Source organism: Hyperolius riggenbachi, chromosome 8 (assembly GCF_040937935.1).
Source record: "Hyperolius riggenbachi isolate aHypRig1 chromosome 8, aHypRig1.pri, whole genome shotgun sequence".
Taxonomy (NCBI): Eukaryota; Metazoa; Chordata; class Amphibia; order Anura; family Hyperoliidae; genus Hyperolius; species Hyperolius riggenbachi.
The window spans coordinates 35,687,307-35,711,314 of NC_090653.1; the positions used below are offsets into that span (position 1 = coordinate 35,687,307).

At 45.9% G+C, this 24,008-nt stretch overlaps 1 protein-coding gene across 10 annotated transcripts in view; it reads left to right on the top strand.

The window, feature by feature from the left end:
* LOC137528712 (class I histocompatibility antigen, F10 alpha chain-like) overlaps positions 1-24,008 on the top strand; it is a 318,384-nt gene that overhangs the window by 218,234 nt on the left and 76,142 nt on the right. For 8 of the 10 annotated variants that reach the window (XM_068250216.1, XM_068250211.1, XM_068250212.1 and 5 more), the window contains exon 2: positions 22,755-23,015. The exons of the other annotated variants lie outside the window; for them this stretch is intronic. In XM_068250216.1, coding sequence (XP_068106317.1) covers positions 22,755-23,015 — 261 coding nt within the window. The remainder of the gene's footprint in view (positions 1-22,754; positions 23,016-24,008) is intronic. 10 annotated transcript variants of the gene reach the window in all.

Here is a 24,008-nt window from a genome sequence, read left to right on the forward strand (position 1 = left end):
TAGGGGACATGTGTGAGTGTGTGTGGGGGGGGGGGGGGGGGGGGATGTTAGTTAATAGTTCTATCTTGTGCAATGACATCTAGCAGTGAATGTGTCACCCCTGTTATCATTGTCTGTAATCCTATTTATTGTACAGCGCTGCGTAATATGTTGGCACTATATAAATTCAATAAATAATAATAATCTAACATCTCTACGTCTGAGCTCAGATGAAGAGCAGACAGGCAGGCAGGCACTATTGTGATCAAATTGCTCTCCGCTCGTGCCATTTACCCAAATCAGGTGAAACTGAGGGGGCATATTCCTGTGGACGGTATCGGTTGAAAAGGGCGCCTGAGCTGCCTGTATGAAAAGGGCGCCGCCATAGACATCAATGTTATTTCTGGAAATATGGGCTACAAGGTGTAGAAAAGGGCGCCTGAGTTTTGCTATAGGCTACAAGCGGGCTCCCCTTTGTAGCCCATATTTTTTCGGCTACAAGGTTTTCGGCTACAGTAGGGCGCCCCTTTGTAGCCAATATTTTTTTCGGCTACAAGGTTTTCGGCTACAGTAGGGTGCACCTTTGTAGCCCCTACTATTGCCTTTTTTTTTGTAGCCGAAGTTTTTATATGGGCTACACCAGGCGCCTTTTTTGTAGCCCAAGTTATTATATGGGCTACATGCTCTGGAAGCCGAATTATTTCATTCCCCCACTATCCATGGCGGCCTGGAGGGGGAATAGTAATTAACACATCCTGGAGTTTTTTTTCTAGCCGAAGTTTTTATATGGGCTACACCAGGCGCCTTTTTTTTGTAGCCGAAGTTTTTATATGGGCTACACCAGGTGCCTTTTTTGTAGCCGAAGTTTTTATATGGGCTACACCAGGCGCCTTTTTTGTAGCCCAAGTTATTATATGGGCTACAAGCGCTGGAAGCCGAATGATTTCATTCCCCCACTATCCATGGCGGCCTGGAGGGGGAATAATAATTAACACATCCTGGAGTTTTTTTTTCTAGCCAAAGTTTTTATATGGGCTACACCAGGCGCCTTTTTTTTGTAGCCGAAGTTTTTATATGGGCTACACCAGGTGCCTTTTTTGTAGCTGAAGTTTTTATATGGGCTACACCAGGCGCCTTTTTTTGTAACCGAAGTTTTTATATGGGCTACACCAGGCACCTTTTTTGCAGCCGAAGTTTTTATATGGGCTACACCAGGCGCCTTTTTTTTTGTAGCCGAAGTTTTTATATGGGCTACACCAGGCGCCTTTTTTTGTAGCCGAAGTTTTTATATGGGCTACAACAGGCGCCTTTTTTTGTAGCCGAAGTTTTTATATGGGCTACACCAGGCGCCTTTTTTTTGTAGCCGAAGTTTTTATATGGGCTACACCAGGCGCCTTTTTTTGTAGCCGAAGTTGGCATATATGGGCTCCACCAGGCACTCTTTTTTACAGGCGCCCTTTTCATATAAACCCCTGTGGACGTATATTAGCTTTTTATATGGAAGAGCAGACTCAATCTGATTAATCTAGTCAGCAATGGTAGGGGATTTGCAATCCAACCATTTCAGTGCTATCTCTTGTCTAGCTGCGAACAGGATCTCCGGCATAAGCTTTTTGGTAGCTGTTTGTTTGTAGTGAACACTCCCAGAATGCACTGGATTGTGCCTCTAGATTTTGGGCATCCCATCTTGTCATGCAGAAATTTGCCTCCAAAAGTCCGCCACTCGTGGACACTCCCATATAAGGTGGACAAACAAAGGAGCCGGGTATGACACTTAGGGAAGGTGTTAGGTGTATTATTATTAAATCTATGAAGTCTGGAGGGAGTCACATATGTCTGGTGCAGGATATAGAGCTGGATAAGCCGCTCTCGTAGATTTGGTGAACAGTGTTTAGCTGCAGATAAGGCCACATTCCAAACTGCTTTGGACTTGAATTGACTCGTTTGGGCAAGAGCATCATGCACAATTAACACTTTCCCTATAAGATGTTTAGCAGGGCCATCTTTGATAATCTCGAACACTGGGGAATTATGTGGTATAACGGGACGACCACCAAATCTTTGAGTACAAGGGTCTGAGTGTTGAGTCCCAAAGTCTTCAAAAGGGAGGAGTTTTCTGTTATGGACAATGTGGTCAAGAAACACCACCCCCCTATTGACCAAAATATGTGTGTCATGGATAGATAGCAATTCGCCAAGAGATAAGACCAGACAAGACACGACAAATAACATTTATATTGCGCTTTTCTCCTTGCGGACTCAAAGCGCCAGAGCAGTGCAGCAGCCACTAGGGCACGCTCTATTGGCAGTAGCAGTGTAAGGGAGACTTGCCAAAGGTCTCCTACTGAATTAGTGCTGGCTTACTGAACAGGCAGAGCCGAGATTCGAACCCTGGTCTCCTGTGTCAGAGGCAGAGCCCTTAACCATTACACCATCAGCCAACTGCTCACACCATCAGCCAACTGGAGATGGATTCCCCCATAGTGGTGTGTGATATTCATGTCCCTTCATGTTCAGATAACCCTTTAAGCGTTTCCAGAGAAGTATTATCCGGCACACTATAGTGTGTTGAACTGATGGGTCTTTAAAAAATAACTGAAGCGAGATGAATCCGGAGGCTGCCCTATTTATTTCCCTTTAAAGAGGAACTCCAGTGAAAATAATGTAGTAAAAAAAGTGCTTCATTTTTTACAATAATTATGTATAAATGATTTAGTCAGTGTTTGCTCATTGTAAAATCTTTCCTCTCCCAGATTCACATTCTGACATGTATTACATGGTGACATTGTTACTGTGGGCATGTTATGTAGCTGTTTCTAGCTGTTCTGGCTGTTAGACAGCTCTAAACAGCCATTTCCTGTCTGTGAACATTGTTACATTGTGGCAGTTTGCCAGGAGTACCGCGGTGTTCAGAGCCTCTAGTGGGAGTGGTTTCAGCACAAAATCAGTCACACAGCGCCCCCTGATGGTCTGTTTGTGAAAATCATTCTATTTCTCATGTAAAAGGGGGTATCAGCTACTGATTGGGATAAAGTTCAATTCTTGGTTGGAGTTTCTCTTTAAGCAATACCAGTTGCCTGACAGTGGCTGTCCTGATCCTCTAATACTTTTAATCTTATAAGGTCACATTTCAGTTCATGTATGCTTCAAGTGAGCTTTGAAGAATATCGCGCTGTACTTTATTGTAAAATTGTATTATTAATTTCCTTCTTTTCTAAAACACAAGCTTATACTTCCAGTTTTTACAATTTACAATACTAAAATGAGTCCTTAGCAGCCGTACTCCATACTTAGCGTCAGTAACTATATCAGTACTCAGCAGAAGAAATGTAACAAATTTGGGTAGCCAATTTACATCCGTAGAAGAAGTAGAGATAATCTCAATATAAATAAGTCCAGCATGGATCATCACAGACTGCAGCTGGTTTACTGTTAGTATAATGGTGGCCACTAATGATCCAATCTTTTTCATCCAATCTTACCATTTCTATCTAATATAAGGGAATTGCCTATAGTATCCAATTAATATATTCCATCAGTTTACTCTTCTACTACATAGATTTGGTAAGATTGGATGAAAAAGATTGGATCATTAGTGGCCACCCTAATGCTACGTACACACATGCGACAACGATCGTTCGTTGAGAACGACGAACGAACTTTTAATTGATGAAAGAACGACCTAAGTAAAGTTAGTTTTAAAATGTGTGTAACGATCTGATCGTTAGAACAAACGTTACATCACAGAAAGCAACTATTGCGCCTGCGCATAAAAATGAGAAGTTTCGTGGAGAAATAGTGAAATGCGCATGTCAAGCCTAGTACGAACGACCGTTTCCAACGATGTACTACTTTTGCAAACGATCGTCGTTGGTTAAAATCCGCCGAGACAGACCTTTCTTTTGTAGCGATTTGGCTCGTTTGTCGTTTGCCTTAATAGTCGGTGGTTCGTTTTTTGTAACGATCGTCGTTGGTAAAGATCGGGGAACGATCGTTACAAACGACTATAGTCGCATGTGTGTACGCACCTTTAGTCTAATGTAGCATCTTAACTGAAACTTTAGATTGGCAATATGGTAAAATAAGTAACGTAAAAATAAAGTCACAGTAAATGTACTTTACGTACAGTTATCCTACTAATGTTATAAATGGGAAAGTTTGGATGTTTGTTACTCAATCATGCAACAATGGCTGAACGGATTTCAATGACATTTGGCACACACATAGTACATTACCTGGAAAAACACATAGGATACTTTTTATCCCCATAACCAAAAACCGTGTGGAGCGAAATACAAATTTCTTTGGGAAAATGTAAACAGCAGCCATTCTTACACTGTTAATGGTAGGGTTCTCAAACTTTGCACAGTTGGCCACTGGGTGACTGGGATTAATATTCAGAAATGTGGGTGCAGCCTACAAAAGCCAATCAAAAATCACCTATTGATTTTCAAGTGGAATATTTAACTGCTGCCATTCCTGCACTGTTAATGGCACAAACCTCAAACCTGGTAAGATAAGTTAGTTGGTCATTGGGTGACTGAAGTTCAAATTCAGAAAAGGGGGTGGCGCCACAGCCAATAAGGTTTGTTTCATTCCAATGCAAATTATTGATGCCAAAGACCGCAAAGCTCACAAACTAGATCACCGCAGTCTCACCTCTGCTGCCTCCAGCAGCACGAGCGCCGCTCTCATTCAGCGGTGCGGGTCTGTTACTTCCGCAGCCCCCAGGCGTGATCGGGTTTCCTCTGCACACAGGCCTCTCGAGGAGGCTAGTAATGCTGGCACTTTCAAACACATGCGTACAGCAAGTGAGAGGCCTTATAGAATTAAGAAACGTGTCAGCTGATCAGCAATCAGCTGACACATCTCCGCCCTAGTTTACTCCTGATTGATCACCTGTTCAGGAGGCAGGGCTACAGACCCAGAGCTGCCTATATATTCCTTGAGCTGTCAGTGCTCTGGTGTCTGTTGTAGCTGACAGTTCTCTGTTAAGCCTCAGACCCGTAGTCAGATCCATGGTACATTTCAACTGGCAGGACCCCAGGGATTTGTACACTAGTTAGTCTTGCTATTCTGTGTATTATTGCCTTGTGATTACTCTGTGTTTGACCTATTGCTTGTTTATCTACTCTGCTTCTAGTCTCACGCCTTGTACCTTTGCCTATCTCATCCTTGTTGCCGACTCTTTGCCTGTCTTACCGTTTACGCTATTGTCTGACCCTCTGGTACCTCTGCACATCTGATCTCTGTTGCTGACTTATTGCCTGTTTATTGATTATCCTTCTGTCTCACCCACTGGCCTGTCAGACATCTGATTTCCGGTTTGACCTCGGCTAGCCTTAGACTAATCTCGACTCCTTTGGTGCTACACGCATTCTGCGGCACCCAGGACTCTGTCAGACTGTCAGGTAGGCGTCACTATCTGACAGTCGTCACACATACATGATTTTTAATAATTCAGTAATTTGTATGATGTTAATTGTTACGGACGGGCTCCTCAGTTTTCTTTCAGCAGGTTATATTCTCCTAAGTAGTGGTGGTTGATCTTGCTGGATACATTCTACTTGTTAGTCTATGGAAGTAACGTTGGTGCATCTCAGTAGTGTTCAAAGCACCCTCAGGAGTATTTTTGAAAGTAGCTTCTTTCACAGCTCGCTAGTGTGCAGATATGACAGCATAGCAGTCTCCATTTTCTCCCCACGCTCCACTGGCTCCCAACGCTCCACTTACTCCCCACGCTCCACTTTCTCCCCACGCTCCACTTTCTCCCCACGCTCCACTTACTCCCCACGCTCCACTTACTCCCCACGCTCCACTTACTCCCCACGCTCCACTTACTCCCCACGCTCCACTTACTCCCCACGCTCCACTTACTCCCCACGCTCTACTTACTCCCCACCCTCCACTTACTCTCCACGCTCCACTTACTCCCCATGCTCCCCACGCTCCACTTACTCCCCACGCTCCACTTACTCCCCACGCTCCACTTACTCCCCACGCTCCACTTACTCCCCACGCTCCACTTACTCCCCACGCCACTTACTCCCCACGCTCCACTTACTCCCCACGCTCCACTTGCTCCCAACGCTCCACTTACTCCCCACGCTCCACTTACTCCCCACGCTCCACTTACTCCCCACACTCCACTTACTCCCCACGCTCCACTGACTCCCCATGCTCCACTTACTCCTCATGCTCCCCACACTCCACTTACTCCCCACGCTCCACTGACTCCCCATGCTCCACTTACTCCTCATGCTCCCCACACTCCACTTACTCCCCACGCTCCACTTACACCCCACGCTCCACTTACTCCCCACGCTCCACTTACTCCCCACTTACACCCCACGCTCCACTTACTCCCCACGCTCCACTTACTCCCCACGCTCCACTTACTCCCCACGCTCCACTTACACCCCACGCTCCACTGACTCCCCATGCTCCACTTACTCCTCATGCTCCCCACACTCCACTTACTCCCCACGCTCCACTGACTCCCCATGCTCCACTTACTCCTCATGCTCCCCACACTCCACTTACTCCCCACGCTCCACTTACACCCCACGCTCCACTTGCTCCCCACGCTCCACTTACTCCCCACTTACACCCCACGCTCCACTTACTCCCCACGCTCCACTTACTCCCCACTTACTCCCCACGCTCCACTTACACCCCACGCTCCACTTACTCCCCACGCTCCACTTACACCCCACGCTCCACTTACACCCCACGCTCCACTTACTCCCCACGCTCCACTTACTCCCCACGCTCCACTTACTCCCCACGCTCCACTTACACCCCACGCTCCACTTACTCCCCACGCTCCACTTACTCCCCACTTACTCCCCACGCTCCACTTACTTCCCACGCTCCACTTACTCCCCACGCTCCACTTACTCCCCATGCTCCCCACGCTCCACTTACTCCCCACGCTCCACTTACTCCCCATGCTCCCCACGCTCCACTTACTCCCCATGCTCCCTACGCTCCACTTACTCCCCATGCTCCCCACGCTCCACTTACAAGCTACTACAGCTCTTGAAAAAAATTGAGACCACTGTGATGTATTTTTAAATCAGCATCTCTGTGATTAGCACAGGCATTCCATGCTAGTGTCTGTTAAATTCCTACACAAGCACACCTCACTTTGCTTTATGATGTACTGATTATAGGTAATCATACTATTCAAATCTTATTTAATGAGGAAAAGTATAAAGAAACATGAACACTTTGCTCTTGCATTGTAACCAGTTGGATGGCAAAACATGAATAGAAGTATATCAAAGCTAAATGGGAAAGTAATAATAACCATGTCAAAACGGGTGAAAAGAAAGGCATAATACTGGCGCTACTGGCAAATAGATACAGTGGATGTGGGGTTGCTTCTGACCTTAAAATTTCAAAGACGGCAAAACACAAGAAACGTCTAGCAACAGGCACTAGGGACAACAAAGCTACAACCTGATAGAGGGCGAAAATGAATCTGCACTGAGAGTCATGACTACAAACTCATTCAAATGTCATTCAAGAACCGTAGGCTGTCATGAAGTGACCTTCAAACACAATAGCAAACTAAAACTGGGGAGAACTGCACAGCAAGAACAGTTTGAAACAGTCAGACTCCCACAGACAGGGCTCAAGTCATGCAAAGCCCTTTCTTTCATGAGAATCAAAGAAGAGCCAGGGTGAAGTAGAGCTAATTGGAGTGAGGTGTTAGCCAGCTGGAGTCCAATCAATGAGAAGAGATTGGAGGGTTTGGTTACAGCCATCCTGCCCTATAAAAAAAACACACACCAGTTTTGGGTTTGCCTTTCCCAAGAAGCTTTGCCTGATGTGAATGATGCCTCGCACAAAACAGCTCTCAGAAGACCTACGATTAAGAATTGTTGACTTGCATAAAGCTGGAAAGGGTTATAAAAGTATATCCAAAACCCTTGCTTTTCATTAGTCCACGGTAAGACAAATTATCTATAAAAGGATAAAATTCAGCACTGCTGCTACTCTCCCTAGGAGTGGCCATCCTGTAAAAATGACTGCAAGAGCACAGGGCAGAAGGCTCAGTGAGGTGAAGAAGAATACTAGAGTGTCAGCTAAAGACTCACAAAAGTCTCTGGCATGTGCTAATGCCGCAGCTCCGGTCCTCCTTGGTCCTCTAGCTGGCTGCCGGTAAAGATCTCGAGCCGCCAGCAGTTCGGCACTCCTGCGCAGGGGCATGTCATTTGGCGCATACTGCTCCTGCTCAGCAGTACTGAGCTGGAGCAGTATGCACCTGGTGATGTGGCGGAATGGGCACGATCACCTGCGCTGGAGTGCCGACCCACTGGCGGTATGCAAACTTTGTGGGCGGCCAGCTGGAGGACCGAGGAGGACCGGAGCTGTGATGAGGGGCTGAAATGGCTTCTAGGGGCTGGAGGAAGCCCCAGTTGATTAACAAATAGATTACAGTAGTTGCCTCAGAAGTCCTTGAAAGATAAAATCTGTTGATCATTTATGTAGTGGTCTTATTTTTTTCCAGATCTGTATTTGCTTCAAATGGTCATTCCTGCTGACCTGTGTGTTGTCCTTAATACAGTAGTGAACACAGGGCTGTGGAGTCGGAGTCATGGAGTCGGAGCAATTTTGGGTGCCTGGAGTCGGAGTCGGGAAAAAATGCACCGACTCCGACTCCTAATGAATTTGTAACTGTAATTAAAATAGAAAATATGATAAAATGTTCTATTTCTCAGATAATAGTCATTAAAAATAATGTGTATATATACAGTAATAGCTGTGCTTAGTCCCCAAAAATGAAATAAACCAATCAAAATTAGTTACTTGTGCTGCTTCAATAAAGCAGTCCCCGTATTTTTAAGGTCAGATATACATATCTGATTGTGACTGTATATATGATGTGTACACAGGAATCTCTTATATATACTAAATAACATCTATGCTGTAAGAATAAAGCCTGATGTGTAACTGTGTCACTAATAGAGATGGTCAATGAGATGGAAATAATTCTGCACTGATGCTGATTTATGCAAATGTATGCACTCTCTTTGCTCATGAAATCAAATAATTTGATATGTTGTTAAAATTTGGTTTGGTGACTGCAAATTAAAGGGTACCTGAGACGGATGAAAAGTAAAGTTTTATAGATACCTGGGGCTTCCTCCAGCCCCCTTCAGGCTAATCAGTCCCTCGCTGTCCTCCACCACCCGGATCTTCTGCTATGAGTCCTGGTAATTCAGCCAGTCAGCGCTGTCCGGCCGCATGCCGCTCCCACAGCCAGGAACATTCTGCACCTGTGCAATAGTGCTGCACAGGTGTAGTATGCTCCTGGCGGCGGAGTGTGTGCATGCGCACTACACCTGAGTGGCTCAAGTACCTGGACTCATAGCAGAAGATCCAGGTGGTGGAGGACAATGAGGGACTGATTATCCTGAAGGCGGCTGGAGGAAGCCCCAGGTATGTATAAAACTTTAATTTCATCTGTCTCAGGTTTACATTGTTACACAGTAGTACTATACTCTACATATGCACTCTCCACAGAGCTGCAGGGAATCCACTGAGAATGCTGTGTACATTGAACACAGAGGTGTTGTCTGTTTACAATCTCCTCATTCCCCTGCAGAGAAGCTGCACATCATTCTTACATGTACCCACACTTACATTGCCTAGGGCCTGATAGATGTTCTTTGTTCCGGTTTGTACCTTTTACAAGTACTCTTACCAAGGACTAGTTTTAGTCTAAAGGGAATAAATATAGTAGTCTACATATCCTTCTCACTTCAGTTGTCTTGTAAAATTCCTAAGCGTTGGCAGTTAAGAGACGAATTTCATGTTACATACTTTTAATCAACAAAATTGTAATATGCAAATTAGAGGAGTCGAGGAGTCGGAGTCGGTGGAATCCTAAACTGAGGAGTCGGAGGCGGTGGATTTTTGGACTGACTCCACAGCCCTGAGTGAACATTAGTAATACAGGCTGCTGGAAGAAAAGGAAAAAAGTAATGAGAACACTTTGAAATTTAAACCCCCTCAGGGACCCGCCAACATCTGACCTCCTTATCAGTAGAAAGCAGCTTTCAGTTTCTGGAGACACTTGGTGAAAGCTGCCTCAGCTGAGCTGCTGCTGCTAAGACTGGTTATACTGGAATGTGCTCTTCGTCTCTACAGCAATTTGTTTGCTTACACATAACCCCACATAGAAACATAGATAAATATCAAATGCAGGTAGTTCTGTTCTGGGAATTTGTAAGTTGAATTTGGTTGAAAGTTGAATCATGTATGTATTGTACATAGGCAAATGTGGATAAAGGATTTACTTTCAGACAGCTGAGGAATTAGGCATATAGTATAAACCATGTTTTTGGTTGTTATAAACATGCTTTTAATTTAGCAGAGAAAGGGTGAAGAGGCACCCAGGATGAATAAAACTTTGTTAAACGGACTCCGAGCAGTGAATCAACAAACAAAATCTGAACTTACCTGGGGCTTTCTCCAGCCCACCGTAGGTTGGGAGGTTCCTTTGCATCCTTCTGGCTCCTCTCCCAGTCCCTGCTCAGAAATGGCTCCCGACGACACCGTTACCGAGTGTCGGGCTCCCTCTTTCTGAAAGATGACGTTAGTCGTCATCACGCCAGCGCCTCACGTCATCACGGCGGCCGGCGTGACAGTACTGCGCATGCTCGGTGTAAGTGTGCATGCGCAGTACTGTCACGCCGGCCGCCATGATGACGCGAGGCGGCCGGCGTGGTGACGACTAACGTCATCTTTCAGAAAGAGGGAGCCTGACACTCGGTAATGGTGTCGTCGGGAGCCATTTCGGAGTAGGCACTGGGAGAGGAGCCAGAAGGACGCGAGGGACCTCTCGACCTACGGTGGGCTGGAGAAAGCCCCAGGTAAGTTCAGATTTTGTGTTTATTCACTGCTCAGAGTCCCTTTAAATACACAATACAATAAGAAGGTAGAAGGTGACACTAACGAGGATTTAACAACAAAAAGATTATTGCACAGGCAATGCATTTCGTGGGTCTCGCCTACTTCCTCAGGCCAGTAACAGTGCCACTTCAAACAAGCCAGATAGCCAGAGGTGATGCCCTGACAAAGAGGGTGGCGTGTACCTCTTGAAACGGGTAGGCTCTATTGCCTGCAACACGAGTGACGTCACTGTCGGACTTCCGGGTCCTGAAGCACAGAGCCTCTACCCTGCTGAGAATTATTAAATTGCTCCTGGCAGCCTGATCAACCGGCTGGTCGGCTAGCCAGTTGTAGCTTTTCTACGCAAACAGCACAAGTTACGGAGAATAACCCCACCAGCAGTGCGCACTGTGGACATTGAGGAGGCGGCGAGTGGGAGATTCCGGATAAGCAAACGGACATTGAGTACTGTAGCGTGAGTAAAGACTGATCTTGGAAACATAAAAGCTGGTTTTTGGATGATTGCAATCCGTATGAAGAACTTTCAGAATCAGAATCAGAAAACTTTATTCGCCAAGTGCTACTATGTCACACCCGGAATTGCTTGTGGTTACATGGCAGAGACAAGGAGAGTAGAGAACAGACAGTACAAGCAAGCATCAATACATACAAACATAGTGGGGATAACATTGCACTAAAACGGGACATAGGGGCTGGACCATGTCCTTAGGGGTTTGCATATGGGAGGGTGAGTGAGTTCAAGAGAAGGACCGCCTGAGGGAAGAAAGAGTTCCTGTGCCTTGTGGTTTTGGTGAAACAAGTCCTGAGTGGCTGCCAGAGGGGAGGCGGTTGAAGTAGCGCCAGCCGGGATGTGAGGGGTCGTTCAGTATCTTATACGCCCTTCCCCGCAAACGGTTGGTGTGTAGGAGGTCCAGGGGTGGCAGAGGTGACCCAATGATCCTCTCCGCAGTGTAGATGACTCTTTGAAGTTTCATCCGGTCACCTGCGGAAGCGCCTGCGTACCAGACGACAATGGAGGAGCAGAGGATGGACTCAATAGTGGCGGTGTAAAAGCAGGTCAACAAATCCCGTGGCATGCTGAACTTCCTCAGCTGTCTCAGAAAGAACAGTCTCTGCTGGGCCTTCCTCTGGATTAAACTGGTGTTCTCCCCCCACCGCAGGTCCTTTGTGATAGTAGTGCCCAAGAACCGTACACTTGACACTCTGGGAACCTAACCGCCTTCTATGAGGACGGGAGCGGGAGAAAAAGGGCGCTTCCTGAAATCCACGACCATTTCAACTGTTTTGGTTGTATTAAGAACGAGATTGTTGGATAGAACATCGGTTTTAGAATACTAAGGAACATCACTATTGTTTAACCACTTAACGACCGCCTTCAGCCGAACGTGGGCTGCAAAAAGGTGTCACACATGTGGTATCGCCGTACTCAGGAGAAGTATTATAATGTGTTTTGGGGTGTATTTTTACACATACCCATGCTGGGTGGGAGAAATATCTCTGTAAATGACAATTTCTTTATTTTTTTACACACAATTGTCCATTTACAGAGATATTTCTCCCACCCAGCATGGGTATGTGTAAAATGCACCCCAAAACACATAATACTTCTGAGTACGGCGATACCACATGTGTGACACTTTTTTGCAGCCTAGGTGCGCTAAGGGGCCCAAAGTCCTATGAGTACCTCTAGGATTTCACAAGTCATTTTGCGACATTTGGATTCAAGACTACTCCTTACGGTTTAGGGCCCCTAAAATGCCAGGGCAGTATAGGAACCCCACAAATGACCCCATTTTAGAAAGAAGACACCCCAAGGTATTCCATTAGGTGTAAGGTGAGTTCATAGAAGATTTTATTTTTTGTCACAAGTTAGCGCCTGGATCGCTCCCACGCCGCCGTCCTCTGCTGCCTGGATCCGCCGGTACTGGGTCCCGTCATTGCCGCGAGTCGGACAGTCGGCCGGCGGACGCGGCCAATTCTCCGCATCACAGGGAGCTCCCTCCATACAGGTACGCGTGTAGCCGCTTACTACGCAGCCGCATGCGTACAACAAATAACATTTGTAAAGCGCTTTTCTCCCGTGGGACTCAAAGCGCATAAGTATGGCTCAGACCATCGTGGTACAGAGGAAGACATTTTATAAATCTGGAAATGCCAGGCTAAACAGGTGGCTTTTCAGTCTGGATTTGAATAGCTCCAGGGATGGTGCTGTCTTTACTGGGTGTGGTAGGGAGTTCCAGAGAGTAGGGGCAGCATGGCAGAAGGCTCTATCTCCAGATTTTTTGAGGTGCATTCTGGGAGTGACCAAGTTTACAGAACTTGCTGATCTGAGGTTGTGAGAGGTGTGGTGCAGCTTCAGCAAGTCCTTCATGTATCCAGGGCCCAGACTGTGCAGGGATTTGAATGTCAGCAGTCCAATCTTGAAGAGTATTCTCCATTCTACTGGTAGCCAGTGCAGTGAGCGAAGGATCGGTGTAATGTGACAGTGGCGAGGCTGGTTTGTTAGCAATCTGGCAGCAGAATTCTGCACTAATTGCAGGCGACGCAGGTCCTTTTTGGGGAGGCCAACATAAAGGGCATTGCAGTAGTCCAGCCGTGATGTGATGAAGGCGTGGACTAGGGTTGGAAGATCCTCTGGGGGAATCAGATGTTTAATCTTTGCAATGTTCTTCAGATGAAAGAAGGAGGATTTAACTACAGATGAAATTTGGTTTCTGAAACTCAATTCCCCATCGATTAGTACGCCAAGGCTGCGCACAAAGTTGGAGCTGTTTATGTCTGAATTCACAATCCTGATTGGTGTTGCTTTAGGATAGAGCTGTTTTGATGGCGAGTGCTGGCTTTGGACAAACAGGACCTCAGTTTTGTCAGCATTCAGTTTCAACCAGTTATCATTCATCCATGCCTGTAGCTCAGCTAAGCAAGAGTTTATTTTTGGGGTAGGGTCTGTTCCACCAGGTTTAAAGGACAGGTATAGCTGTGTGTCATCGGTGTAGCAGTGGTACGTCAGGCCATGTCGTTGGATAAGTGTGCCGAGTGGCAACATGTAGATTGCAAACAGCAGAGGGGATAGGATTGATCCTTGTGGCACTCCGAATTGTAAAGGTGCAGGTTTGGACATTATAGGTCCTAGGGATACTCTCTGTGTTCTGTCAGTCAGGAATGATCTGAACCACTGGAGGACTGATCCACTGATGCCACAGTACTCCTGCAGTCTGTTAAGCAGGATTTCATGGTCAACTGTATCAAAAGCCGCTGAGAGATCCAACAGGATTAGGATGGAGCATTCCCCTCTGTCCCTTGCCATGAGCAGATCGTTGCAGACTTGGATGAGGGCTGTTTCACAGCTGTGGTGTTTCTTAAAGCCAGATTGTAGAGGGTCCAGGATGTTGTTTACTGACAGCCTGGTTTCAAGTTGCAGATAGACAGCCTTTTCAATAACTTTACCTAAGAAGGGGAGGTTGGAGACAGGTCTGTAGCTGCTCATAGCATCTGGATCCATGGAAGGTTTTTTAAGAAGGGGCTTGATGATTCCTTCTTTTAGAGAGGTAGGAAACCTCCCTGCTTGAAGAGAGCAATTTACTATTTTGTGAAATACTGGACCAAGCAGGTCAGGGCATTTCAGCATATGTTTAGTTGGTCCAGGGTCCAGGTCGCAGGTTGTCTGGCGGAGGCGACGGAGGATGTCTGAGATCTCTTCCTCACTAATACTTTTGAAGTCAGTCCAGGGTGTTAGGTTGTTTTTGCAGCTATTTCTAGGAGTTGCATGAGTCTTGGGTGCTGTGGATTGAATGAGAGCCCGAATAGAGGATACTTTGTCAGCAAAGTAGCAAGCAAATTTCTCACATAGCTCCTTTGAGGGAGTTATAGTAGGTTTTAGACAGGATGGATTACATAGTCTATCAACTGTGCGGAATAGTTGGGCTGGTCTGTTGGCGGGCTTTGCGATCTCCTGTGATAGGTAGAAGGATTTTTTTCTTGGTGATCGCATTTTGGTAGTTTTCCAGGTGAGAGACAAGGGTGTGTTTATCTTTTGAATTCTGGGATTTTCGCCACGGGTATGGAGGGAGCCCCTGTGATGCGGACAATTGGCCGCGTCCGCCGGAAGTGACGGGCCCGGTACCGGCGGATCCAAGCAGCGGAGGTTGGCGGCGTGGGAGCGATCCAGGCTTATGGGGCTGGAAGAAGCCCCAGGTATGTATAAAATCTTTTTTTCTATTTTCCCAAAGCATTCCTCTCTGGTTCCCTTTAAAAATGGGAAAATTCACTTTTGGCACCATAGTTTGTAAACAAAATAACTTTTACCCAAACCAATAAATATACACTGAATGTTTTTTTTTTTTTTTTTTTATCACAGACATGTAGCACAATAAATTTGGACAAAAATGTATATAGAAATTTTACTTTATTTGAAAAATGTCAGCACAGAAAGTAAAAAAAAAAAATTTTTTTTGACAAAATTCATGTCTTTTTGATGAATATAATAAAAACTAAAAATCGCAGCAGCTACCAAATAGCACCAAAAGAAAGCTGTATTAGTGATAAGAAAAGGAGGTAAAATTAATTTAGGTGGTAGGTTGTATGACTGAGCAATAAACCGTGAAAGCTGCAGTGGTCTGAATGGAAAAAAAGGCTCTGGTCCTTAAGTGGTGAAAAGACTGTGGTCCTTATGTGGTTAAGGCTGAACAGTGCGTTGGCATTAGTTGGATTGGGGGATCTCATAGTGTGTGTGAAGTATGTGTGTGTGTGTGTGTGTGGGGAGATTGCTTCCTGGAACTATGCTGATGGCCTTTTGAAATCTGATTTACGGTGGTGACATTCAATGAGTTTTAAACAACTTTTTTATGTGATGCTAATATAGGCAGACTCTTGTTTTTATCTACTTCATTAGCTAAACTGGACTAATTATTCTACCTTAGCGCAGGAGTCTAATTGGGTTTTTGACATATAAGCTTGCATGATTTCTAGAGCCTTCCAGAACTTTCTGATGGAATCAGAGCAGCTCAGAGAATGTAACAAATACTGCCTGGGGTCTCCAAGCTACATTGCTGTGAACTGTATAGCTGTCAAGGCTCACATACCTGATTATTATTAATGTATATTATATTATACCAAAACTCTGTCAAATCAGCATAAATGGACTCACAAGAGAAACCTGAAGGATTATGATCTATTCCTGCTGAAAAAGTTGTCATAGTGGAGTAAGCCTCCAAAGGTAAAGTAAAGCCACCTGAAAAGCGAATAGAAGCAAGCAATAAGTGACTGTTAGATATATTGAATGAGAAAAAACATTGCATGAAAATGAGCAGAAGCTGCTCGAATACAGATAGGAGCTGCTCGCAGACAGGCAGGAGCTGCTCTGAAATGCAGGAGCTTCTTGAAGACAGGCAGGAGCTTCTTGCAGACAGGCAGGAGCTTCTTGCAGACAGGCAGAAGCTTCTTGCAGACAGGCAGAAGCTTCTTGCAGACAGGCAGAAGCTTCTTGCAGACAGGCAGAAGCTTCTTGCAGACAGGCAGGTGCCTCTTGCAGACAGGCAGGTGCCGCTTGCAGACAGGCAGGAGCCGCTAGCAGACAGGCAGGAGCCGCTAGCAGACAGGCTGCTTGTCTGTAAGTAGAGGCCAGTTCAGAAGTTCTCCAGAAGGAAGGATAGGAGACCATAGCTAAACTGAACATCTTAGAGCAATCTATTTAGAGGCAAGAGCAAGACGTGTACCAACTCATTCTGGCAGTCCTTGAACATCCTGTTTAAATGGATTTTACCATTTGTACTTTAAGGCAGGGGTCACACTTGATTTTTGGCAAACCCCCATGGTTTCCCACAGGCAATTTTCCTTTTTGCAGTGTAGGTTTTATGCAGCATTCAGCCTACATTCAGCTTGACAGCAGCTAATTGTCGGCAGTCAAAATCACATGCAGTGTACGATAATGTAAATCAGGTAGCAAGCCTTATTTCCTACATGCTGGAACCACACTACATGTGACACAGCCCATCTGCTAATCAAGTGGTTAGGGCTTCAGGTTTCAGGTCAGATTCAGAGACTTAAAGGAAGAGACAGCAAGCAGCCCTCATACCAACCGCTCTCCCCCGTTCCTCCATGTCATGACTATGTAGTGCGCGTGCGCAGAACGCTCCTGGCCGCAGGTGCGTGAATAAAGGATGCGCGTCACTGGGCAGTGCCTGCGCACTGCTTGGCCTACCTGGAAGTAGCTTTGGGGGTGTGGGCTTTAAAAGATAATAGAGGGGGACAGAGAGGAACGGGGGAGCATTGGGCATGAGGACTGCTTGCTGCACATTCCTGCTCCCCCATTTTTAAAATTGACTAGTGCTAAGGTATCCTTTAAATCCACCAATATTGAGGCACCAGCAATGGACCTTAGCCTTGTGTGGGAATGAATTGAGCAAGTCTATGGAAGCCCAGAAGCCGTTAAAGACACCTTGTTTAAGAGACTGAGAACTTTCCCAAAATTGTTTGACAAGGATAATCACAAGCTGCAAGAGCTAAGTGACCTTCTCTTTGAATTGGAAAGTGCAAAACTAGATCCAGGCCTTAGGTTGGGTACCAGTGTTATGACAAAATTGCTGGTAATGAACAATACACAACAAATCGTCAGGTGGGTACAGTCACCATATGACTATCGCTAAAGATCTGTCATGTCAGATCTTTAGTGATGCCTAAACACCGCATGATGACATTGTTCTCATCACTCCTCCACCTGCTGGAAACAGCTCTGTCGAACGTACTCATCGTCCTTCTGCCCCCTGCATAGCAACATGCAATATGGCGAACATTCACGGAAACGCAAAATCGTTATTTGTTTTATTTTAGTGTGAAAATTGTGAAAAATCACAGTTATTACAAAATAATTTTCGGTGGCATTTTCACTCAAAAGTCGAATTTAACATTATTTTTGCAAAAACAAACCCAAAAATAATGTTAGCATTTTGGCTTATCACTGGACCAGGACTTGTGTTCAATAATGTTCTTGGGACAGATGGGGCTAAAATTGAATTATTTGCACACCTAAACAGAGGACATGGCATAAACCAAATACAGTATTACAGGAAAATAACCTTATACCAACTGTGAACCATAGTGGTGGAAGTGAGATGCTGTGCTGCAGCAGGTCCTGGCCAGCTCACCATCATAGAATCCACCATAATTTCTGATGTGTATTAGAGAGAGGAGCCTTTTAGACCATCTGTAAGAAAATGAAGGCTGAAGTGAATCTGGACCCTGCAACATCCCACTAACCCACACAATTCCAAAAAAAATCCTCCAAGGAGTGGCTGAAAACGAAGAAATTTAGAATCCTGTTGGGGCCAAGTCAAAGCTTAGTTCTTAATCTCATTGGGAAAGAATTCTGCATTGACAAGTAGGGCCAGGGTCGGACTGGGACACTGGGGGCCCACCAGAGAAACTTCAGCCTGGGGCCCACGCGCCCCATGATTTGCCGCACACATGCCCTACTCTAGTGGTCCCCATAACAGCATCGCCTAGTTGCATAGTGGTCCCCCTCCCTCCCCTATACAGTCCCTTTTACTCTGTTTAGTGCTGCAGAAGATGTCAATGCTCTATAAATACATAATCCTAATAATATGTAAGGACATTAGACTATAACTATGGTAGGATTAGATTGTAAGCTCCTCTAAGGACAGTCAGTGACATGACTATGTACTCTGTAAAGTGCTGCAGAAGGTGTCAGTGATATATAATTAGATAATAATATGGTAGGACATTAGACAGCAGTGTTCTCCCCAGGCTCTTTTAGGCGGGTGCTCCATCCGGCTAGTTTTGGTGAGCACCCGGCTGTTATCAGCTCACCTCCCCCTATGCTGTAAGCAGAGTTGCGCACAGAAGCATCGGCTCTTCATTCTCTCATCTTGCCACACCCGGCTAATTTTTTCTGCCACCCGGCTGGAAATAATTTCTGGGGAGAACACTGGACAGGTTATGGTAGGGATTAGATTGTAAGCTCCTCTGAGGACAGTCAGAGACATGACTATGTACCCTGTAAAGTGCTGCAGAAGATGTCAGTGCTATATAAATACATAATAATAATATGGTAGGACATTAGACTGACTGTGGTAGGGATTAGATTGTGAGCTCCTCTGAGGACAGTCAGTGACATGGTTATTTATTGTGTAAAGTGCTGCAGAAGACGTCCATGTTATATAAGTACATAATAATATTAATAATGTGGTAAGACTTTATATTATGACTATGGTACGATCAGATTGTGAGCTCCTCTGAGGACAGTCAGTGACATGACTATGTACTCTGTAATGTGCTGCAGAAGATGTCACTGCTATATAAATACATAATAATAATATGGTAGGGTATTAGACTATTATAGTAGGATAAGAGTGTGAGCTCCTTTGAGGACAGTCAATGTACTCTGTAAAGTGCTGCAGAAGACGCTCTGTTCAGGCAAAGCCAGAGTTCACAAAGAAACATTTAAATATCAGTTAGACTCTTCACTGAGGTTAAAAGCAGCATCTGAGCAGCTAAAAAAAAAATGAGCTCTTCTTACCCGGTGCTTCCTCCAGCCCCTGGCAGCCACTATGTCACTCGCTGCAGTCCCGGTGTCCTGGGATACGCTCTGTTTCAGAAGCCGACCTCGCCAGGTCGGCCTCTACTGCGCCTGAGCAGAACACTCCAGACCATGTGAGCGTGACAGCGGCACTCGCACAGGCGCTGTAGGGACCGATCTGGCGAGGTTGGCATCTGAAATGGAGCGGATCCCGAGACACTGGAATTGCGGCGAAGGACACATAGGCTGTCAGGGGAAGCCCGGGGTAAGTAGAGTTCATTTTTTTTAGCTGCTTGGATGTTTCCTTTAAAGAAGTCATCAGGTAAAGTAAATGACTGCCCATTTACTTACCTGGGGCTTCCTCCAGCCCCTTGCACCTGACTGCCCACGCTGATAGCTCCATTCTCTGCCACCGGCCCGGGGTCCCCGCACAGTGCAGAGGCTGAGCCAGAGGTCGTCCTTACTGCACCTGCGTGAAGTGCCGCTGTCAATCAAGCCCACGTTGTCCGCTGTGGACAACGTAGGCTTGATTCACAGTGACCCTTTACGCAGGTGCAGTAAGGACCACCTCGGGGTCGGCCTCTGCACTGTGCGGGGACCCCGGGCCGGTGGCAGAGAATGGAGCTGTCAGCGTGGGCAGTCAGGTGCGAGGGGCTGGAGGAAGCCCCAGGTAAGTAAATGGGCTGTCATTTACTTTGCCTGATGACTCCTTTAACCACTTTACCCCCGCCCGTACGGATTTCTCTGTCCCTTTTTCCATCCTTTCAACCCCCAGGGACGGAGAAATCCGTACTTTCCGCGCTCCCGCCGCTGCCCGCGCTCCCGCTCGTAAACACGCCGCCCGCTGCTAGTAAACACGCCGCCGCCCGCTCGCCCGGAGATCAATGAACGGGAAAATCCATTCCCGTTCGTTGATCTTAGCCCCGCAATGATCCGCTGCTCTCCGATGGGCAGCGCGATCATTGTGAAACGATACAAACTTACCCAGCCTCCAAGTACTTCCTCCAAGCTTCCGGAAGGACGCTTGGAGGTCGCATTAAAAAAAAAAGTTACTGTGGCCATCTTGTGGCCAAATAGTAAAACTACACCCTACACATTTTTCACATACAAATAAATTACTTTTACACAAAAAATTAACTCATTACCTCCCACACTCCCAATTTTTTTTTTGTAATAAAAAAAAAATTAAAAAATGTACAATAAAAAAAAATACATAAATAGTTACCTTAGGGACTGAACTTTTTAAATATTTATGTCAGTAGGGTACAACACTGTTACTTTATAAACTATGGGCTTGTAATTAGGGATGGACGGAAAACTGAAAAAAATGCACCTTTATTTCCAAATAAAATATTGGCGCCAAACATTGTGATAGGGACATAATTTAAATGGTTTTATAACCGGGACAAAAGGGCAAATACATTTCATGGGTTTTAATTACAGTAGCATGCATTATTTAAAAACTATAATGGCCGAAAACTGAAAAATAATTAATTTTTTTCCCACATTTTTCCTATTTTCCCATTAAAACACATTTAGAATAAAATAATTCTTGGCATAATGTCCCACCTAAAGAAAGCCTAATTGGTGGTGGAAAAAACAAGATATAGATCGTTTAATTGTGATAAGTAATGATAAAGTTATAGACGAATGAATGGAAGGAGCGCTGAAAGGTGAAAATTGCTCTGGTGGTCAGGGGGTAAACCCCCTCAGTGGTGAAGTGGTTAAGCATACATGTGGACCAAAACAGTTGTGGCAATACATCATACAGAACTCACCAGCCTTCTTCTTGTCTGTATACAGTGGCCTAGTTGTAATGCAAACTATCTGCATAGATGATCTCTGCTCTTTTCTCTGCATTCTCTTCCTGCTTGGTCTTCTCTGCTGTCTACAAGTTCATCTTTCCTCTGTCATTCTTTTACCAGCTTAGTTATTGTTTATATTTTCTGTCCTTCTTTATCTGTCTCCTCCTGTATACATGTGTAATAGCTGTGCACTCTCTCTCTGCAATGCTTCTGTCCCTCTTCCATTGTCACTGCCCGCTCTTATCTTATCTGCCTCTGCTCCGTCAGGGATATTCCCTCCTTCTCTCCTGGCAGATCACTGTTATCTGGCCTCACGATCTCCTTCTTCACAGCCCAGCATCAGCTCCGGCCAGCCAGCTCTCTCGCATCTCTTTGAAAATCCCGCGCTGCAGCTGAGAGCCACGCATCAGTGTGCCTGTGAGTCATGTGACTGTCACATGACTCACTGCTTCCCTGGAGCCATCCAGGGCCCGTCTACTCATATTCCTGTGCCAGCAGCATTATTCATGATGCGACTGCTGGCCGGGGAAGTTTCTCCTTTGCCTCCACTAAGCCGCTGCTGGCTCAGCACAGGGAGTGCAGAGAGGAGAGGGGCCCACAACGTCACGTGACAGGTGACGTCATAGTGTATATAAAAGGCCTACCGATCATTATATCGGCACATCGCTGGGTCAGTACGAGCCTGAGTAGGGCACACTTTCCTCACACTAATGTCAGACCGGTTTATGGCTGCAAGAAGCTTCTCACTGCAGTTATCTCAGCCAAAGACAGCCACACTAGGTATTAGTGAGTAGGGTGCCCTAATATTTGTAGAATACACATTTTTGTAGCTATCTTTCGTTCAGTCAGTAAACCAAGGTTAATCTTTGTTGTTTACCTACATTTAAATTACCGTATTTTTCGGACTATAAGACGCTCCTGACCATAAGACGCACCTAGGTTTAGAGGACAAAAACCAGGGGGAAAATGTATACTAAACCTGGTGCATCCATGGTGAAGGGGCATCTCATGAATTATGCCACCTTTGTACTTCATGCCCCCTTATACCTCTTGTGTCTCCCTGTGTCCTCTGCGCCTCTTGTGTCCTCCTGTGTCCGCCTTTGTTCTCCTTGTGTCCTCCTCTATGCCCCTTTGTGTCCCTCTGTGTCCTCCATTTGTCCCCCTGTGTCTTCCTCTATGCCCCTTTGGTTCCCCCTTGTGTCCTCAGTTTGTCCCCCTGTGTCCTCAGCATGGGCACAGTACAGGGAGTCCCAGACATTGCGGCGGGTTGGAGGTTCAATTCGCAGGCGTTCACCAGTCAGGAACTCCCTACATTTGGACTATAAGACGCAGTGACTTTTTCCCCCCCTTTTTTGGGGCAGAAAAAGTGAGTCTTATAGTCCAAAAAATACAGTACTTTCTGTAGTGTCATTTTTTCACATGACTGTATGCATTTTGCTTTGCACTTCTTTCTGCTTTGCTTTTCTTTCTTTGACAGCACTAATCCCTCTCTCTGTATGTTGTCTCTTCAGACAGTCACTCTCTGCAGTATTATTACACAGCAGTCTCAGCTCCTGGATCCGGGCTTCCTGTAGTCTCTGTAGTGGGATATGTGGATGATCGGGAGATAACTAATTATAACAGCGACACCCGCCGGGATCTGCCCAAGACTGAGTGGATGAAGAAACTGGAGCCAGAGTACTGGGAATATAACACACACATGGCTCAAACCAATGAGGCTGTTATGAAGAATAATGTGGAGACAGTGATGCACCGATTCAACCAGACAGGAGGTAAGACCATTCTTCCACACATCTTCCTGTCTATCTATCTATACAGCACAACACAAATATCATATAGAACATACTGTAGATTTCAAGTTATGAATTATTTAAATGCCCAAATTATTGATGAGATAGAGAGAGCATACACTGTACATGGCTTTGATAGTTTATATGGGAGGTTCAGTAAGTGCATGGGGGCTTATTCATTAGACAGTATTGCGCAGTTCAGCTCGAGGTAAATTTAGCACGCGCTGCCAGAATCATAGCATGCACGCTTAAAGGAGTTTTCTGGAGTAAAAAACAAAAACACAAACAGACACTTTCCTGGGGCTTCTATCGGCCCCCTGTAGCTGTCATGTCCCACGCCGTCCTCCTACGATCACCCGTTCCCCGCCGCCGGTCCTGGTCTAATCATCCCTTCAGCGAGGCTGCGGCTGCGTGCGTGCTCGCTCCCGCTCAAGTCTCCAGGAGCTTACGTTAATTGACATAGTAGTGGCAGCGCTAGTCAAGTATCATGTGGGGTGCCCGTCCCACCTTCTGTCATTTCTGAAAGGGGGACGGGCACGTCACATGGCAATTTGAACCAATAGGAACTGAAGGAAAGGAGTACACTGGTTGGCCTCTTAGTCCCCATGCCCCTGATGAGCAATGAGACAGTTGCGAAACATGTTGGATAGAGATGTAGCGAATGGTTCGCCGGCAAACGGTTCCAGGCGAACTTCGGTGGTTCGCATTCGCCATGGAAAGGCGAACTTTTGCGGAAGTTCGATTCGCCCCATAATGCTCTATGGAGCAGAACTTTGACCCTCTACATCACAGTCAGTAGGCATATTGTTGCCAATCAGACTGCACTCACGCCTGGAGCCCCACCCCCCCTTATAAAAGACAAGGTCCTTGTGCCGTTTTACTCACTCGTCTGCCTACACTAATTAGTTAAGGGACAGCTGCTACACACACTCTGCTAGGGAGAGTTAGGCCACATACACACATCAGACCATAGTC